Genomic DNA, 18,402 nt, shown 5'->3' on the forward strand with positions numbered 1-18,402 from the left:
TTATTTTATCAGTTCCCTGTAGTGTTGAATGTGGACAGTATGTGTAAGTGGCATTTCCATTTCAATCTTTGCCAATGAACAAAGTGAGTTAGGATATTCCTTTTTTGCACATACAACAGCTACCAGCTATGTAAACGTTTCAGTAAAAAATCAAGTTCAGATTCAAATATTCAACTGTCTTGGTAGACAAGACTTTGAAATTCACCAAATTTGACATTTTTTCCCAAATGGCCGTCTTTAAGTGAAGGTGAGAACTATTAATTACAATGCCAAATGCTTTCGATCATTATTTATGCTTAATACTAGGACTGAAATGAACCGCACTTTTTATACCTTACATCAACTTAGGGGCCAACATAGTCGATGCATATTAGGTCTATAGCTTATCAACTCAGTACTAAGTGCTAGCCCTCTGAAAATGGGGAACTTGTGCCTGATTGTTGATCAGATACACATCCATGAACTTCCAAACCTGAATTTATCAAAAATGGGCAGAGTTATGACAGTCACTTGGCAATATTACCATTAAGACATGCAGGTATTCACATACCAAATATAACATTCTGGAATGTTCACTTTATCACCCCCTGTAAGATTACACAAAATGACTCCAAAGTGGTTAAAATATTGTAACACATACAACTGTGTGCATGTGTCTATCTGCAGATTGCTTTAAACTGTAGAACAATTTTGTAAGTGTGTTTTAACCCATTAGCTGCTTATTTTTCTGTAAAATTTGTAGAACTAATGGAATAAAGGTAGAATTAACATGAATGGTTATACTACGCAAGGACAAACAATGCCTCGCTACCAATAGTTACAAATAATAATAATAATACATGGGGAACTCCGCCAAAGCCGGTCCCAAGCCCGGTTGCAAAAGGAGGAGGGGGAGGAGTAACACCTCGTTAAAAAACCTTGGTTCACCTGGCCCGGGTGATAGTACCTTGTGAGGGCCCCTTGTCAGGGTACGATGAAGACCTCAACGGCAGTGAAGACGGAGATGAAGATCATTGGTACGGCGGAACTGGCGGAAGAGGCTAGCTTTACGGAGAAGATAAAGCCTATCCGAAGTCCAGACACGTCTGTGTGGCAACCACCGGTACTCTGGCCAGCGTCTGTTCACCATGTGAGGTGCGGCTGAACACCATGCTCCAGGAACTAACAATCCCTGGTTCTAACCACCCAGCATAGCTGGAACTGAATTACAAGCAGTATGATTCGTACAAGTAAAATTAATATTACCCCAGGTGGACAATCCACTCGCCCTGTGGCGACAACCAAGCTATCGGATTCTCGGGAGCTTGGGCTAGTACGACAGAGAGAGTCGGAGTTCTCTGGTAAACTTCCACGAAAGTCGCATACATTTATTGGCATTTTCAACATCCAAACACTAATACAAACTGGCAAGTTACATAATCTGATGACAGAACTCAACAAACAGAAAATTCAAATCCTTGCTTTCCAAGAGACTAGATTCACCGATTCAGAAACAATGGACTACAATAACTACCGTATCTTTAAAAGTAAAACAGGCAAGAAAATATGCAAAGGAGCTGCATTATTTGGCATGGCCTTTATTGTGAGTAAGGACATCCTTGATTCTGTTATAGGTGTGAATCAAATCAGTAACAGACTAATGACCATGCGAGTCAAGCACACCAACAAAACATATACATTTATTAATGTTCATGCACCCACCAACATTGATAACAAAAAAGAACCCGAGAAGACAGAAAAATTTTGGGAAAAACTTGAAAATGAAATGTCCAGAATTCCAAAGGAGGACGTAAAAATTCTCCTCGGTGATTTTAACGCACAAATCGGCAAAGAAAAGAAATATAAAAAAACAGTCGGCAACTACCCTGCACACAAATTCACGAACAAGAATGGCATGAGGCTCATCGAGCTGTGCCAGCAAAACAACCTAAAAATCATGTCAACATCATTTAGAAAGGACCCTAAGAAACAAAAAACGTGGCGATCCCCTATCCTTCAGCTAGGGGAATTTCAAATAGACCATGTTGCGATTTCCTATGATTTCCAAAAAGAAATACATGACGTTCAAATCCGCAGAGGGGCAAATATAGATTCTGACCACTATCTTACCAGAGTGAAAATTAAATTCACTCCAAAAAGGAAAGGAGGAAAGAAAACTCCACTAATTCCCAAAGTTGATCTGGAAAAAATCGAAGAATCAAAAATTACAGAAGTATGGGAAAAGCAACCTGCAAGCAATTGGAGAGATTTCCAAACAAAAATTGTACAGAAAGCAAGAGAACTGATCCCATTAAAGAAAAAATCCAAACACCCATGGTGGAATTCAGATTGTGATAATGCAATAGAAGAGAGACGATGTGCCTTCCTAAATTACAATTGTGACAAATCAGAAACCACGCAACAGGCATTTTTCGAAGTGAGAAAGCAAACAGCTAAAATACTTAGGCAAACTAAAAGAAAATATCTTCATGAACAACTAAACTCAATAGAAGAAGACTTCAGGAACCACAACACACAAGATTTTTACAAAATGTTCGCAAATCAAGTCAAAGGATACAATCCACGAAACCTCTGTTTCAGGAAAGAAAATGGAAAATTAGCATTAACTAACAAAGAAAATTGCCAAGAACTAGCTAAATACTTTTCACAACTTCTAAACTGCCCACAACCAAAAACAAGATTCCCCAGATTACAACCAGAATGCACGAATGAAAGTTCACTAGCGCCAACTCAGGAAGAAATATATAGCCACATTAAGAAGCTCAAACATAATAAGTCACCAGGAGAGGATGGAATTGTAGCTGAACTACTGAAGAACCTTGGCCCAAACTCCCTAAAAGAGATCACCCAAATCATCACAGAAATCTGGCAGACAGAAAATATTCCAGAGGATTGGAAGTGTGCACTAATTCGTCCACTGCACAAAAAGGGAGACAGAGCAGACGTAAACAACTACAGAGGCATTTCACTTTTACCTGTGACTTATAAAATTTTATCCGCGTGTCTACTAAAGAGGACACAAGAACAACTAGAACATACAATTTCAGACTACCAAGCAGGCTTTCGACCTAACAGATCATGCCCTGAACAGATCTTTAACCTTAAAGCTATTTTAAAAATGAAAGCAATCCGGTCTAAACCAATAGTGTGCACATTCGTTGATTTAAAAAAAGCATATGACTCTATAGACAGACAGTCTCTATTTAATATTCTCGAAGAACGTGGACTAGACACCAAAACCCGAAAACTAATTGAACAAACACTGACAGAAACCAAATCAAAAATTAAATTCATAGACGAAATCTCGGAACCATTCTTAATTAAAACAGGAGTAAGACAAGGAGATGGGATCTCGCCACTATTATTCAACATAGTTTTAGACAAAATAATGGAAGAATGGGAAATCGAACTAAGGAAACAAAACTTCTGGAAACCAATTGAACTAGGAAGAGGTAAAGGAAAATTGAACATCCCATATTTAGCGTTTGCAGATGACCTAGCAATTATAACTGACAGTGAAGAAACTGCAATAAAACAAATTGAGATCCTTAAAGAATGTGCAGAGAAGGTTGGCCTGCAAATCTCCTTTGAGAAGACTGAGTTTATGTGCTCCAAATTAGATATCCCGAAACTGGAAACAAATTTTGGTGAAATCAACAGAGTCAAACACTTTAAGTATCTTGGCGAAGTTATTGAACCAACAGGACTCGAAAAAATAGCACAAAACAACCGAGTACAGAAATTCAAGAAAGCATTCGGACTTGTTCAAAGCATATATAACAAAAAATGCCTGTCAAAAGGAACTAAAATCAGACACTACAACACAGTTATCAAACCTACAGTCACATATGCAAGTGAAACGCTCTCACTGAATAGAAAACTAGATTTACAAGATATTAAGAAAATAGAAAAATTATTAGGAAAATTCTGGGACCACGATACACACAAGATGGATACAGACTGCAGACCATCGAAACAACTGAAAAACTATCAAATATCGAAAGTGACATCAGAAAGAGACGAATGAAATTTTATGGACACCTACACAGATTACCTGGAAACAGGTTAACTAAACGTCTATTGGACTATGTGACATCACTTAAAGCAACAATACCCTGGGTAACTGAAGTTAAGAATGTAAATAAAACAGAAAGAAACTTCCACATGGGAAAAATATATTAAAAACAAAGATTCCAAGACTTACCAAGCGGGAAAGCGTCGGCAGACAGGCACATGAACAAAACACACAAACACACACACAGAATTACGAGCTTTCGCAACTGGCAGTTGCTTCGTCAGGAAGGAAGGAAGGAGAGGGAAAAATGAAAGGAGTTAAGAATGATTTGACAAAAGCAAAAATTGACATAACAGACGCATCAGACAGGGATACATTCAGAAGAAAAATTGACAAGTGGAAGTTTACTTCAGAGACGGCACCAAAACCATACCGACCAAAGTGGACTGAAGAAAGAAAGAAGGCCTTTGGGGAGAAAATGAAGAAATATTGGCAAAACAAGAAGAACCTAAAGAAATATTGATAAATCACCTGTTTATCGTTCTCCTATGGGGACATTCGCTAATAATAAATAATAATAAATGGGGCATTCAGTAAGTAATGCAACATATTTTGCTTCTTGGCCAATTTCACTAGGAAAAAATCCGGAATTTGTTGTAAACATTGTGGAATATTTCTGCTTCAGCCCCTATAGTTTCATGAAGTTCCGATAGGTGGTGCTGCTGCTATACGTAGTCTCCAAAACATCTCTAATGGAGGTGCGTTCCAACTAGAGAGCTGCACCCCACTTCTTTTGGTGGAAAACCACAGTATCATAGATTTTTCTTTGTGCTTGTAGAATATCTACAGAGATATGGAAATTAACAACAGCATGATGAGTCATTGGCCAAGGCATACGTCGTCATTGCAAGGTAGTGGAAACCTGTCTGATCTCCCGTGTGCCGGCTGGTCCACACAGCTGTGATTCCTGCAATGCTGGAACCTGCGGACACACTCAGTCAAGTTGATCAACAGATCACAATCCAACACCTTGCTGCACAATTGGAAGTCTGTTGGTAGTGCTGACAAACACATCTACAATCAATGAAGAGCATAAAGAGCAATGAAAGACCGTCTCTGCATTATGGTTTGCCTGTTATGAGGCTGATACTGACAATTTTTTGTTGATCATCATCACAGGGGATGAAACATGGGTTCATCTCTTCGAAGTGGAAACAAAATGGCACCCCATGGAGTGGCACCACACCACCTCTCCTTCAATGAAAAACTTCAAAGTCACACCCTTAGCTTGTAAAGTTATGGCAATGGCCTTCTGTGACTGTGAAGGGGTTATTCTATTTGACATCCTCCCTCAAGGTGGAATAATCAAATATTAAGTGTACTGTGCTACCATCTGGAAACTGAAGAAATGACATCAGTATGTTTGTCACAACAAAAATGAAAATGAACTTGCTGGCTGCTGTGGCCAAGTGGTTCTAAGTGCTTCTGTACGGAACCGCGCTGCTGCTATGGTCACAGGTTCAAATCCTGCCACAGGAATGGATGTGTGATGTCCTTAAGTTAGTTATGTTTAAGTAGTTCTATGTCTAGTGGACTGATGACTTCAGATGTTAAGTCTATAGTGCTTGGAGCCATTTGAACTATTTTGAAAATGAACTTTTCCTTCTCCATGACAATGTTAAGGACTCACAAGGCATGCCTATCCAAGAGGAGCTCACCAAACTTCACTAGGCTGTTCTTCCTCATTCACCCTACAGTCCGAATCTCAGATTTCCATCACTCTGTGGGAAGCAGTATGTGGCCAATGGGGAGGTTATTGACAGCTCCAAAATCAACCAGTTGAGTGGTACCATGCGGGCATAAAGGTCCTCCCAGTAAGGTGGCGTGAGGCCATCACAATGAATGGAGATTAGGTTGAAAAATAGGGTTTTGCAGCCAAAAGTGTGGGGAATAATACAGTGTATTGAAATCCTGAATAAACAAACCTGCTTTCAGAAAAAAAAGTGTTGCATTACTTACTGAATGCCACTTGCAAATATAGAATCACAGCAGATGCTGGTACAGGAATGACATACATTCACGTGTCCAATTTTTTTGCTAGTATTTTGAGTGCAAAATGCATTGTTAGAACCAGTAAAGCAAAAGTGTACAAGTGACTGCGAAAGACACTATCTTGATCCAGGAGTTAGAAATGCCATATTGTCTTCCACCAGTTTGAGTTTCAGTATTATATGGGAATTCTTGCCATGGCATGTTCTTTTTCTGCCTTGTATGAAGGTGCTTAAACCTCTTATGTTCACATTCCGAAATGTAGATGTTTTTGTGACGAACATTTCTCATTACTTTGGAGACCTTAATGTGAACTATGTGAACTTCAGTGTAACACTATGCATTGTACTGATACTAATATATGGATACACATATACTAAAGACATTGTGTAGATGTTATGAACAAATAAATTGCATTGTCGTGTAAAATAAAGTTAAAAAATATGCATGCCAATATACAATATGAAAATGATCTAACAGAGAAAATGGTCAAAATACTTTACATACAAGTAGTAATGCATAAGATACGTTTCTTGTAAACTTATCCTCAACTACCTTGCTAAGAAGACACAATCAACGCCTTTTATCTTTCCTTCAATGAGTGCATCTGACGGTTTTCCGAATGGTGTGTCAACATGAACTTCCTTCTGATCCTCCAACAATTTTGGGTCTGCAAGGCCAGTTCCACCAATTATGCCAATCTGTAAAATTTATAAAGCTTACAGATATATTCAAATAATAAAAATTCCCGGATAGAGTAATGACAATATTATAAAAGTATAAATTGCTTGCTATACACTGTATAGAGGAGCAGTTGGGTCGCAGACACGCATAACAAAAAGGCTACTATACATTTTAGCTTTCGATCTAAACACCTTCTGAAGTATGCAACACACACACATTCACCCAAGTGCAACTCACACACCCGTGACCACTGCATCTGAGCACTGAGGCCTGCCACTGTGGATAGAAACAGTGGTCCTGTGTGTGTAAGATGTGCTTGTGTGTGTGCATGTGCATTTTCTTTTTAATTATTTCGGAAGCCCCTTTGGCCAAAAGTTTCAATGTATAGCAGTCTTTTTGTTGTGCTCATCTGTGACTCACCATCTCTATACAGTGTACAGCAGTCTATCTAAGCTCTTTTGAATGTAGAAAAGTGACACTTTCTCACAGCTGCCCTATTTCTCTTAGTTATTAAACACACATTTTGATTAGCAGCACACATTCTGTTAATAGAAACAAAAGTCTTTGAGTCAATTTCTGTATCAAGAGGACTGGTGACATGAACCCTCTTGTTACATTGGGTGCTGATACCCACCAGCAGTATACCGATTCCACAGTGAGTTTAAACAGTAAGTTCAAAGGTTCCATACCTGCCTCATGAGCAGCAAGAGAAATAATGGTCCACCCAGACAGAGCCTAGGTTTTCCCTGCGTAAGTCTTATATAACTGAAATGCAGCAGGTTCCCCAAAGGCTGCTCGCTAATGACGGTTCTTCCTCAACAGCCTTGCATCTCTCGGGCACACACGCATGCCTTGATATTCACTTTTTAAAGATATTGTTATCATCCTTACAAGCCAGATAGTTAAGCTGAGGTCTCCATTCCTTTTGAAACAAAATGTTCTATGCCTGTGAAAGATAGTGGTTGTTGAAGCATGCCCATAACTTACAGTTACAGACTACTGACGGCATTCATTCCTCAAATTAGGAAACCTAGGTTGGCCAAAACTGTAACCAGGAAACAAAAGCTGAGCTCCCTGATGTTCTCAACATTTAGCACAACCCAGTGGAGGAGGAGTGGGGGTGGGGGTGAGGAGGCTCATGTGGTTTATTGAGTGCTACAGTCATGGTGAGCATTACTGCTCAAAATGGTTCAAATGGCTCTGAGGTCATCAGTCCCCTAGACTTAGAACTACTTAAACCTAACAAACCTAAAGACATCACACACATCCATGCCTGAGGCAGGATTTGAACCTGCGACCGTAGTAGCAGCGCAGTAGCATTACTGTTCCTAAATGAAATTAGAATATCACAGAAAACTATGAGAAGACTTGTTAGCACAGAGGGACACAGATGATGACTGGGCTAAATTATTACAAACTGCCTGTAAAACTGTAACTAAATGAATCAGAGCTTCAAAATATATATGTATTTTCCTCCACAAGATATAAAATCTTGTTTAGAAAAAATTAAAAATTGAGAAAGGAAAAATGATTCATGAAAATAAAAATTTTTTTAATGGTGAGTGCAGACAATTAATTTATTAAGGATTGGAATGTTGTCCCTTACTAGCTTAGAAAGCCCACAGTTTCTAAGAAAAGTACTGTATTCCAAAACAAGTTTGAAAAAATGCAATTATGTCCTACATCTTCAAAAGCAGTTTAATGTTAGCAAACATATTAAAAATAAATTTTCAAGTAGCTATGACTATGAAATGTTTTCCCAATAGGTAGACTGCTAAAATAATCAAATGACGTTTCACTGAATGGTGGAAAAAGTACGAACATGCTGCTGTCAAGTCACTTCACAATGAGTCACCAGAGAAAAATTATTGATGCATCCAACTATTGTCTGTATTTTCAAAAATGACTCAACTGAACAGCCTATACTTACCCCAGAAGATGATGTACTATAATCAATAAATCACAAAGGGAATATAGTTTGACTGGCTACGGCTTTCAATTGTGTTAATTGCAATATTTCCATGCAAACGATAAAATATTATATGACTGCAGAGATAGCAAGCTCATGATTTTTATTGGATCTGCATGATAAACTACTAAATTCTGAGACAGAATTGCGGGCCAGTAGGGTGACTGACAGAGGAAGCGAAATGTGTAGTACTGCTAACAAACACAAATATATGTAAAAGCACACTTGCCAAAGTAGTGTCAGGGTTTTGTGTTGGATGCACAATGCTGGGCACTCCAAATTTGAAACAATAAGACATTGTGTACCATAAGGTTCCAATATACAGAAGTGATCTTTAACTTGCACTGTCATACAATGTGAATTTTGTCATATTTGTGGATGATACCAGGCCCCTTTCTGAAAAGGCAACTAATGCAATATTTAGAACTATCAACAGATGGTTCAACGTAAATTGATTATCCATACCATTAAATTTTGCTGACTCAGTATTGTATATACAATTCAGTATTTGTTATAGACCTGTATGTGGTAGAAAAATAAGTTTCTCCCACAAAGAAATACTACAGGCAGAAGTGTTAACTTTCTGGGACTACAGATACCTCGCAACCTTAATTCGAAAAGCTATTCCCTGTAATTAGTGAAGCAACTTGGTTCAGCGATGTTCGGAGTAGGTAGATCCTAAATGCGACTATTGTTATAAGCGACTTAAACATGAAGAAACTGCCCAACTCCGTAATTCGCATTCACATTCGTTAGCTTTGCCAAGTCTCAACAAGTTATCACCTTACAACCTAATCTACACTTCTGACTACACTAAGACATTAAAATACAATGTCTAATATCATTATAAAATAATCCGATGATGAATAAAACAACCAATAAGCGAAATGATCCACGGATTACAGCTCAACGTGTCTGGCGTTGTTCTTCCCAGTGCGTGTTTCTATAACTTATATAATTTTCAATTTCTTTACACCTTTCTATTCGTAGAACAGAAAATAAAGGACCAGCAATAAATGATAAAATACCGGTGTCACGTAACACTAACCTTAATCTTGTACTTTGACATCGTATACCACGATAGGTCTTAATCGTGTTGCTTGTTTCTGAGTTTCTGACTCTGTCAGACAGCAAAGTTCCAAATTTTGTCGGGAAATACCCGCGCAATTCCAACATAAACAAAACCATGCGACACGTGATTCTGAGCAGGAGAAACAGATGCGTGAGAGTATGTTGACGACAAACATTTGAAAAATAAAACAGCGGCGGCAGCGTTGTACGGAGATTCACTCTAGATGGAGAAAAATGTTGTATTTCTAGAAAGTGTTATTTGTGTGTAGCTGTGTACTTAGAAGAGGCACAGATAATTGCATGTAATAAGTCAGTTACTTGTTTCGAGTGCTGGTGTCACTGCTTAAAATCGGTACTTTTCATATGTGTAATTTCAAAGTTGTCATTTGTGTCACGAATGGTGTCACGGGACTTGAAAGCAGAGGTTGCGCGTAATCGCTTGTGCTCAGCAGGTCAGCATACTTGAAACTCAGAGTAGGTGGTTAAATCAATTTACGTAATGTCTCCAAGAGCACGTTTTGTGTAAGCGAGCTTGACACCAACGCAAGTGTAGTAAATCACAACATATTCACAGGAATAGCAGCTATAAATTTGTGACAATAAAGATGTCATTGATACCCGTTTCAGTCGCACAAATTTATGCTGCTCTTGCCTAGCCACACACTCGGGTATTGCAGTATGTACGGAAATAAACTGCTGGATGTTTGTGACAAGCAAGAACGTAAATATCGTTGCCCTTAGTTTCATTCCGAGCAATTTCATCCTTTGTTTTTTAATCAGACACAAGTCATAAGATCGAAAAAACTCAATTCTGAGAGGGCGCGCTCATGTATCTATAACATCGAATATTGTGTTTCACTGATAAGGAAACCACAGAATCTGTTACAAAAGGGAAGATGGAAAAAATTATAGAAAAAACAGTAATAGCAGATCTGTTTCTTCGTCTCTTTTTTTTTTCCCGTAGTGGTTCTGTGCGAATGCCGCATGATATCTTTCAAATTCAATCGATGCGACCCCCACTTTTTTTTAAAAAAAGTTCTGGATAATATTATCATTCATCTTTGAACCTCTTGAAGGCTTTACCGCCGATGTGTCATTAATTAACATTTAATAATGAGAAATCGCACCAAGGGAAATGTGTTGCTGTTGCCCTCTGCAGTTTTTACCCCCTACGGCTTTCTTCTACTTCTGTGGAAGTTATTCCCAGATGCCTGAACAAATGTCCAATCCTCTTGTCCTTTCTTCTTGTTTTGTTTATGTTTTCCATATGTTCCTTTCTTCGCCGATTCTGCAGAGAACCTCAGCATTCCGTACTTATCTATCGGTACACCCAGTTTTCAACATTCTTCTGTAGTACCACACCTCAAATGCCTCAGTTCTTTTCCTTGTCCAGTTTACCCACAGTCCATGATTCACTAACATACAAAGCTGTGCTTCAAACATACATTCTAAGAAATTTCTTCGTCAAAGGCCCATGCTTCATATGTGCAGAAATGCCCTTTCTTCCTGTGCTAATCTGCTCTTTATGTCATTGCTTTATCCATCATGGGTTATTTTGCTTCCAAAGGTGCAGAGTTATTTAACTTTGTCTACTTACTGGTCACCAGTTTTGATGTTAAGTTCCTCGCTATATTCCTTTCTGTTACTTATCATTACTTTTGTCTTTTGGCAGATCCTGAAAGTCTGCATCATCTTCAGTTAGCATAGCAATGTCATCAACGAATCTATAATTGATATCCTGTCAACCTGAATTTTAATTGAACTTCAGAAACTCTGTTTCATTTCCTTAATGTCTTCTTCGATGTATAGATTGAACAGTAGGGACAAAAAACTGTGTCCCTATGTTACACCCTATTTAATTTGTGTACTTCATTCTTTGTTTTTTAATCTTATTGTGCCTTCTCAGGCCATGTACATATTGTATATTATCCATCTTTCCCTAAAGCTTACTCCTATTTTTCTCAGGATGTAGAACATCTTGCACTATTTTACGTTGTTGAATACTTTTTTCAGGTCGACATATGTCTTTATTTTTCTTCATGTTTGCTTCCATTATCGAACACAATGTCACAGCTGTCTCTCTGGTGCCTTTACCTTTCCTAAAGCTGAAGTGGTTGTCATCTAACAGATCTTCAGTTTTTCTTTCCTTTCTTCTGTATATTATTCTTGTCAGCAGTTAAATGCTTGAGCTATTGAGGTGATTATGCAATAGTCCTGACACTTATCAGCTCTTGTTACCTACAGAATTGTCTGGATTATGTTTTTCCAAAAGCCTGGTAATATGTCTCCAGTCTCATAGGTCATATGCACTGACTTGAATAGTAATTTGGTTGCCATTTCCCCCCAATGATTTTAGAAATTCCAGTGGAGCGTATTCTATCCCTTCTACTTAATTTGACCCTAAGTCTCCCAATGCTCTTTTACATTCTGACTCTAAAATTGGATCCCTTATCTCTTCAACATCTACTTCACTTTTTTGTTGTATCATGTCATCAGACAATTTCTCCCTCTCGTAGATGCGCTCAGTGCACCCTCTCCACCTATCTCTCCTCTCCTCTGGATTTAACAGTGGGATTCCTATTGCACTCTTAATGTTGCCACACTCGCCTTTAATTTCACTGAAGGTGGTTTTGACTTTTCTGTACGCTGAATCAGTCTTTCTGCCAATCATTTCCTTTTCTATTTCTTCACACTTTTCTTGCCACAGTTTTTATTTGGCTTCCCTGCACTTCCTATTTATTTAATTCCTAAGTGATTTATATTGCTGTGTTCCTGTCTTTCTTTGAACGTTTTTGCACTTTCTTCTTTCATCAATCAGTTTAAGTATTTTTTCTGTTACCCAGGGTTTCTTTGCAGTTGACTTCTTAGTACCCATATTTTTCTATCCACCAACTGTGATCACTCTCATAAAATGTTGACTCCTCTTCAACTGAACTGTTTATAGTGTTATTCCGTATTGCACTATCCTCATCTTTAGTGAACATCAAACATGTCTCATCCTTCCTCAGTAGGTCGGTATTCCTCTTCCTTCGACATGATTTTCCTAAACTTCACCCTAGTTTTCATCATTACTGAACTGATATAATGAGTAGGTCTGCCCCAGGGTATGCTTACAATCCAATATCTTATTTTGTAATCTCTGTTTGAACATGATGCAATCCAGCTGGAATCTCCCAATATCTTTGGGCATTTTTCTTGGATGCTTTCTCAACTTGTGTGTCTTGAACAGAGTATTGAGTATTACTAACTGAAATTTATTGCAGAACAAAGTTAGTGTTTCTCCTCTCTCATTCCTACTATCAAGCCCATAGTCTCTCATAACCTTCTCTTCCACTTCTTCCCCTATAACTGCATTAAATGACAATTATATTTTCATCTCCCTTTATGTACTGAATTACCTGTTCAATATCCTCATTACTTTATCTCCTCTTCTCCCTCTTGGTGTGTCAGCATGTATACCTGAACTATGTTGTCAGTGTTGGTTTTGCTGTCAATTCTGATGAGAACAACCTATCACTGAACTGTTCACAGTAACTCACTCTCTGTCCTACCTTCCTGTTTATTGAGAGTCCTACTCACATTATACCATTTTCTGCTGTTGTTGATATTACCCTATTTGATACAACAGAAATTTTTGACTTCTTTTCACTCCACATCACTGACCCTCACTGTATGTAGACTGAGTCTTAGCATTTCCATTTTCAGACTTTCTAGGTTCCCTGCCATCTTCAAATATTTTATTTATGCCCCAACTTGCAGAATGTTACTCTTTCATATGTTGTTGCATTTTTTTCTTGTAGTTATCTTCCCCTTGACAGTTCCTTCCTAGATATCTGAATGGGAGAATAACCTGGAATCTTTTGCCAGTGGAGAGATGATTATGATACTTTTTCAGTTACAAGCTACATATTCTATGCATGCACTTGATGTGTCTTTACTGGAGTGGTTTCCCTAGCCTTCTGTATCCTCAAGCTGTTGATCATTGTTGATTCATCTCCCTTTTAGTGCCACTGTTGACTGTGAGGCAAGAGAATGTGCTGAACCTCTTTCTAATCCCCTTCCCTCTTTTACTAAGCCATTGGTAGAATGAGGATGACTTCTTATTCCTGAAGTGTTTGGCTGTCATTGCTGAAGACGTTTATTCAAAACTGAAGCCATGGACAGTTTTGAAACCAGGATTCTGCGATTACTAGTTGAAGACGCTACCCATAGACCTCTGGTCCAATACAAAGGCATAATACAAAAACAATAAATTACAATGAAAGTTGTCAATTGTTGTCACATAGCGACATGTCACATAGGTGTCAGTTCCAAGTAAGCCATGCATCACTAACAGACCCTGTGAAGCATGGATTCCATACACACTTTGAAACCAAGGCTTGTGCTTCCTGAACATGTTCCTGCCATCAACTCAAAGCTTCATCCTGTCCCAAGTCTCCTGTCCATGCCATCTATATCTTTGAGTTCCAGTTTGGCACACACAACTTGTCATGTAGAACGAACAGGTGGATATGACAAAGGCATGATACTTTGAAGCTGAATACACTTTTTAAGACAAGTTGCGAAAGACAATAATACTCAAGATTTTTTAATTATTTATTTGCCTTATGGTATAATTTAATTTCTCTGCCAAGTTTCCACCACTGATAGTTTCAAGTAGGTGGATCATGGAAACCAATGAGAATTGAGCATACGAATATGTTATATATTCTTTGTCTCATAATGGTATAGGAAATATTTATTTAGTGTATTTCATCAAATCTCCAAGAAAAAATGGACCTTGAGATGCGTGGCTGTCTAACACAAACAGCCGTATTGTACATGCAACCACATCAGAGGATTATCTGTGGTGAGGCCACACAAATATGATTCCTGAAGAGGAGCTGCAGTCTTTTTAATAATTGCAGGGGCATGACTTAGGATAACTGATATGGTGTTGTGACGTTAGCCAGCATGTTGCTACCGTAAACAGACGAAAGCAAGAGGAAACTACAGCTGTTGTATTTCCCAAGAACCTGCAGCTCTACTGTACTACATGAGGATGATGGCATCCTCTTTGGTAAACTATTCAGTGGATGTTAGATCTCTAAGGTGATGAAGTAGATTAGAGAGTTTAAAAAGAGGGATGGAAGGGTTTAAGTTACATGTAGTGGGAATTACTGAGGTGTGTTGACAGAAAGAACAAGACTTCTGATGGAGTCAGTATGGGGTTATGAACACAAAATCAGATAGTGGTAATGCAGGAATTGGTCTAATAATGAAAATACATGGACTGTAGTAGGTAAGGTGAATGCTTGACTTCGGGTTATGGGAGAATTTTAGGAAAGTGTAACTTGTACATGAAGGAGATCATGTATGAGGTGCGACAATAAAGTAATGAGACTGATGTGAAAAAAAAAGTTGCTTACCGTTTTAGTCAAGTTTAGTGTTGTCACTCTCAAAGTAGTTCCCTTCTGATTGCACACACCTGTTCCAGCACTTCTACCACTGATGGTAACATTTCTGAAACTCATCTTCTGTAATATCCTCCAAGATCCTCGACACAGCTTTTTGGACATCTTGTGTTGTTTGAAAGTGGTGTCCCTTGACCACCATTTTGACTCATGGAAATAGAAAAAAGTTGCACGGAGCGATATCTCGTGAATAAGGTGGCTGTGGTAGTTCTGAAATTTGTTTTGAGGTTAAAAATTGCTGTACTGACAGAGCAGTATGGGATGGCGCATTCGGGACCATTTTTGCACAAATCTTTCTCATACCGAGATCTTCAGTTATTATTAGATGAACCATTTCTTGATCGATGTTCAGTTCTTCTGCAATCATTTTCATGGATAATATTCAATTAGATTGTACGAGTTGACTCACCCTGGCCAAGTTGACATCCGTCTGTGTGGTTGATGGTCATTCACTGCGGTCTCCATCTTCAACATTCGCTCTGCCTTCACTAAACATTTTATACCAATGAAAAACTTGAGCTCTTGACATAACCTCCTCTCCAAAAGCCTTCTGAAGCTTACCTAAGTTGTCGTCACGTTTTTACTCAATTTAACGCAAAAGGAAATGGCATACTGATGTGCAATTTTATGCGGTTCCATTTCTGTGATGAGAGACACAAGCACGTGTTACCTTCTTGTGAATGTTGGATGTTGGCCAAACTACAGATCCTTAGGGTCACAGAACACATTTATGATAATGATATAACAGTCATTGCTCACTGCTACCCAGCACAATATGCCAATGATATGGCACTCTAAACAACTGGTCTCAACACCAGCCAACGCATTGCTAGCCCCCAGAGGCTGGTGGATGCAACAGTCACCTGGTGGTGTTCAAACAAGATTGCCCTCAATGCTGCCAAAACTTTGGCTGTCTACTCCACTGAGTACCATATCCTCTGCCCCAACATCACTACCCCAGGCATCTGGGTCCCATGGTCCCCAGTTACAAAATATCTAGGTGTGTGGGTGGCTAAAAAACTGCTCTTTCATCGACATGTGGAATGCATCACCCAAAAGGGGCAGAAGCTGATAAAAGTGTTGTACCCACTCTTCAACAGCAAGGATCTGACCTTATACACCAAGCTATGACTGTACCAGATGGCTGTTCACTTTCCCTCACCTGTGGCTCCTGGATGCAGACTCTCAAGCGCCTGCAGAATAAGGTTCTTCAGTGGAAACTGAATGCCCATCCCCTTATGAGCATTGTTACCCTGCACAAGGAGACCAAAATGGTCCCTCTATAGATGTCCTTTCAAGAGAAGGCAAGGCGCCTCTACAACAAAGTGGATGCCCTGCGCGACTTGGTCAATGGATTGGAACACGCTGGCGCCATGAATCCCAAGCACTGCCACTGCCACCGCCACCCTGTTCCTCTTACTATCCTTGATGAATCAGGTTCAGACCATAGCCTTGGTACAGCCACTAATAGTGTGTGTTTTATTACAGCCACTCGTTCTGTGAAATTCTTGTGCGACCAGCTCTTTAACTACCTGTGTAGTTGTGTTGCATATTACTGGCACTTCAGTGGTGGACACTCACTTAAGATGGCTGAACAGTTGTCAGCTGAAATATTGTGGCAAGAAGTCAACATGATCTGGCTGCAATCCCGAAACATCATAGATTATTCTATTGCTCTTTTATGTTCTTATTAGGAGTATCCATTCATTTATCTTTATTGAGGTTGAATCACAGTTTGAATTAAAAAGACGAAGTTAATTGTGTGTAAGTAATAATTTGCTTGGAGCTTTTTTGTATGTAAACTCCTTTGTATTTGTAATAGATGCACAGTTTATAATCATCACATTACTTCATATTATCTTATCTCATCTTCTCATAATACTGACTTGCTCAGTATCAGTTTGTATCTAAAATGAAGAAGATGATCAATAAACCAATACAATACAATAAAACGCAGTCCATCTGATGGAAAGTCAGAGGGGGAAAAAAGAGAAGTAGAAGGATGAACTTTCAGTGTGGAATGGGAAGCAGCACCGCAAGGGCCAGGGCCTCATGTTAGCCAGCCACATACTCACAAAAGGGATGCTAGCCTCCTGTGGGAGTCAGATAAATATCCTGAATGTGTTCCTGATTGCAAATATGATTCAAAAGTTGTTGCCAATCAGGTAAACGTGAATAAATATTTACGCAAGTAATCAATAGTTTGTGTGAACTTACATGACACTGTGATGGCAGAAATGTTAAGGGCGACACTTAACATGATTTACATGCTACAATAAAGCAATGCTAAAATTAATTTTATATTGTGCTGAACTATAAATTAATTTTTGAGATTACGGTTCTTTATTGCTGTAAATAAGGGTAATACATATCTTAGTATAATAAACTGAAACAATGCAGTCCTTTTAAATTTTGCATTATTGTCCAGTTTCACAGTAATATTTCGTTAACTCACCCAGCAACTCAACAGTTGTAAGTCAATGTTAACTCACATTAAGAGCACTCATTTTGCAAGTAAACAATGTTAAGTATCCATTGATGTACTTTAAGAATTAAATTTTTAATAGAATTCATAATTTTGCAAATATGTCTTTATTCATGTCACATTTGAAAACAATGACTTATATGAATAAAAGAACAATAATAAATGTACTTGAAATATTTCATTTGTTAGATGTTATTGAAACTTAAGTGAAAAATTTCTCAAAAAAACCAATCTGTTCCTTTCCACTGTTTAAAGCCGAGATCTTTATATGTCGAGGTAGGTGTGAACTGCCTTTGAAGAATGCCAGGTACTATTGCTTTCATAGCCTGTACATTTGTCTGAAATGTGACTCATCAAGGATATAACTGATCAGAAATATCTATGGTGTGTATACGCATACTGAAGCAAAGAATGAAAACTCGTATCAAGGCTGGAATTTGGACCCAAGTCTCCTGCTTACTAGGCAGGTTCACTAACCAGTAAACCAGCCTCACACAGTGGCTTTTTACATCTGCATGGACCACCCTAGCACACTCCCTTCCTCAACTCGCATTCCCATTCGTTTAGAGAGGCGGGAATACCAAAGAGGGCTGTATTATTTTTCATTTCTGTCCGATTAGTAGTGCATTGTCACAAATGTTACTTTAGATGGTAATTTAATTTTACATCAAATAGC

At 38.6% G+C, this 18,402-nt stretch overlaps 1 protein-coding gene across 1 annotated transcript in view; it reads right to left on the bottom strand.

Moving 5' to 3' along the window:
- LOC126272854 (S-methyl-5'-thioadenosine phosphorylase) overlaps positions 1–9,972 on the bottom strand; it is a 33,657-nt gene extending 23,685 nt beyond the window's left edge. The window contains exons 1-2 of the mRNA XM_049976067.1: positions 9,766–9,972; positions 6,620–6,765 (exon numbers count right to left, since the gene is read on the bottom strand). Of these exons, the coding sequence (XP_049832024.1) occupies positions 6,620–6,765; positions 9,766–9,786 (167 nt within the window). The 5' untranslated portion in view covers positions 9,787–9,972. The remainder of the gene's footprint in view (positions 1–6,619; positions 6,766–9,765) is intronic.
- Positions 9,973–18,402: the final 8,430 nt, after the last annotated feature.

The sequence above is a fragment of the Schistocerca gregaria genome, chromosome 5 (assembly GCF_023897955.1).
Source record: "Schistocerca gregaria isolate iqSchGreg1 chromosome 5, iqSchGreg1.2, whole genome shotgun sequence".
Classification (NCBI taxonomy): Eukaryota; Metazoa; Arthropoda; class Insecta; order Orthoptera; family Acrididae; genus Schistocerca; species Schistocerca gregaria.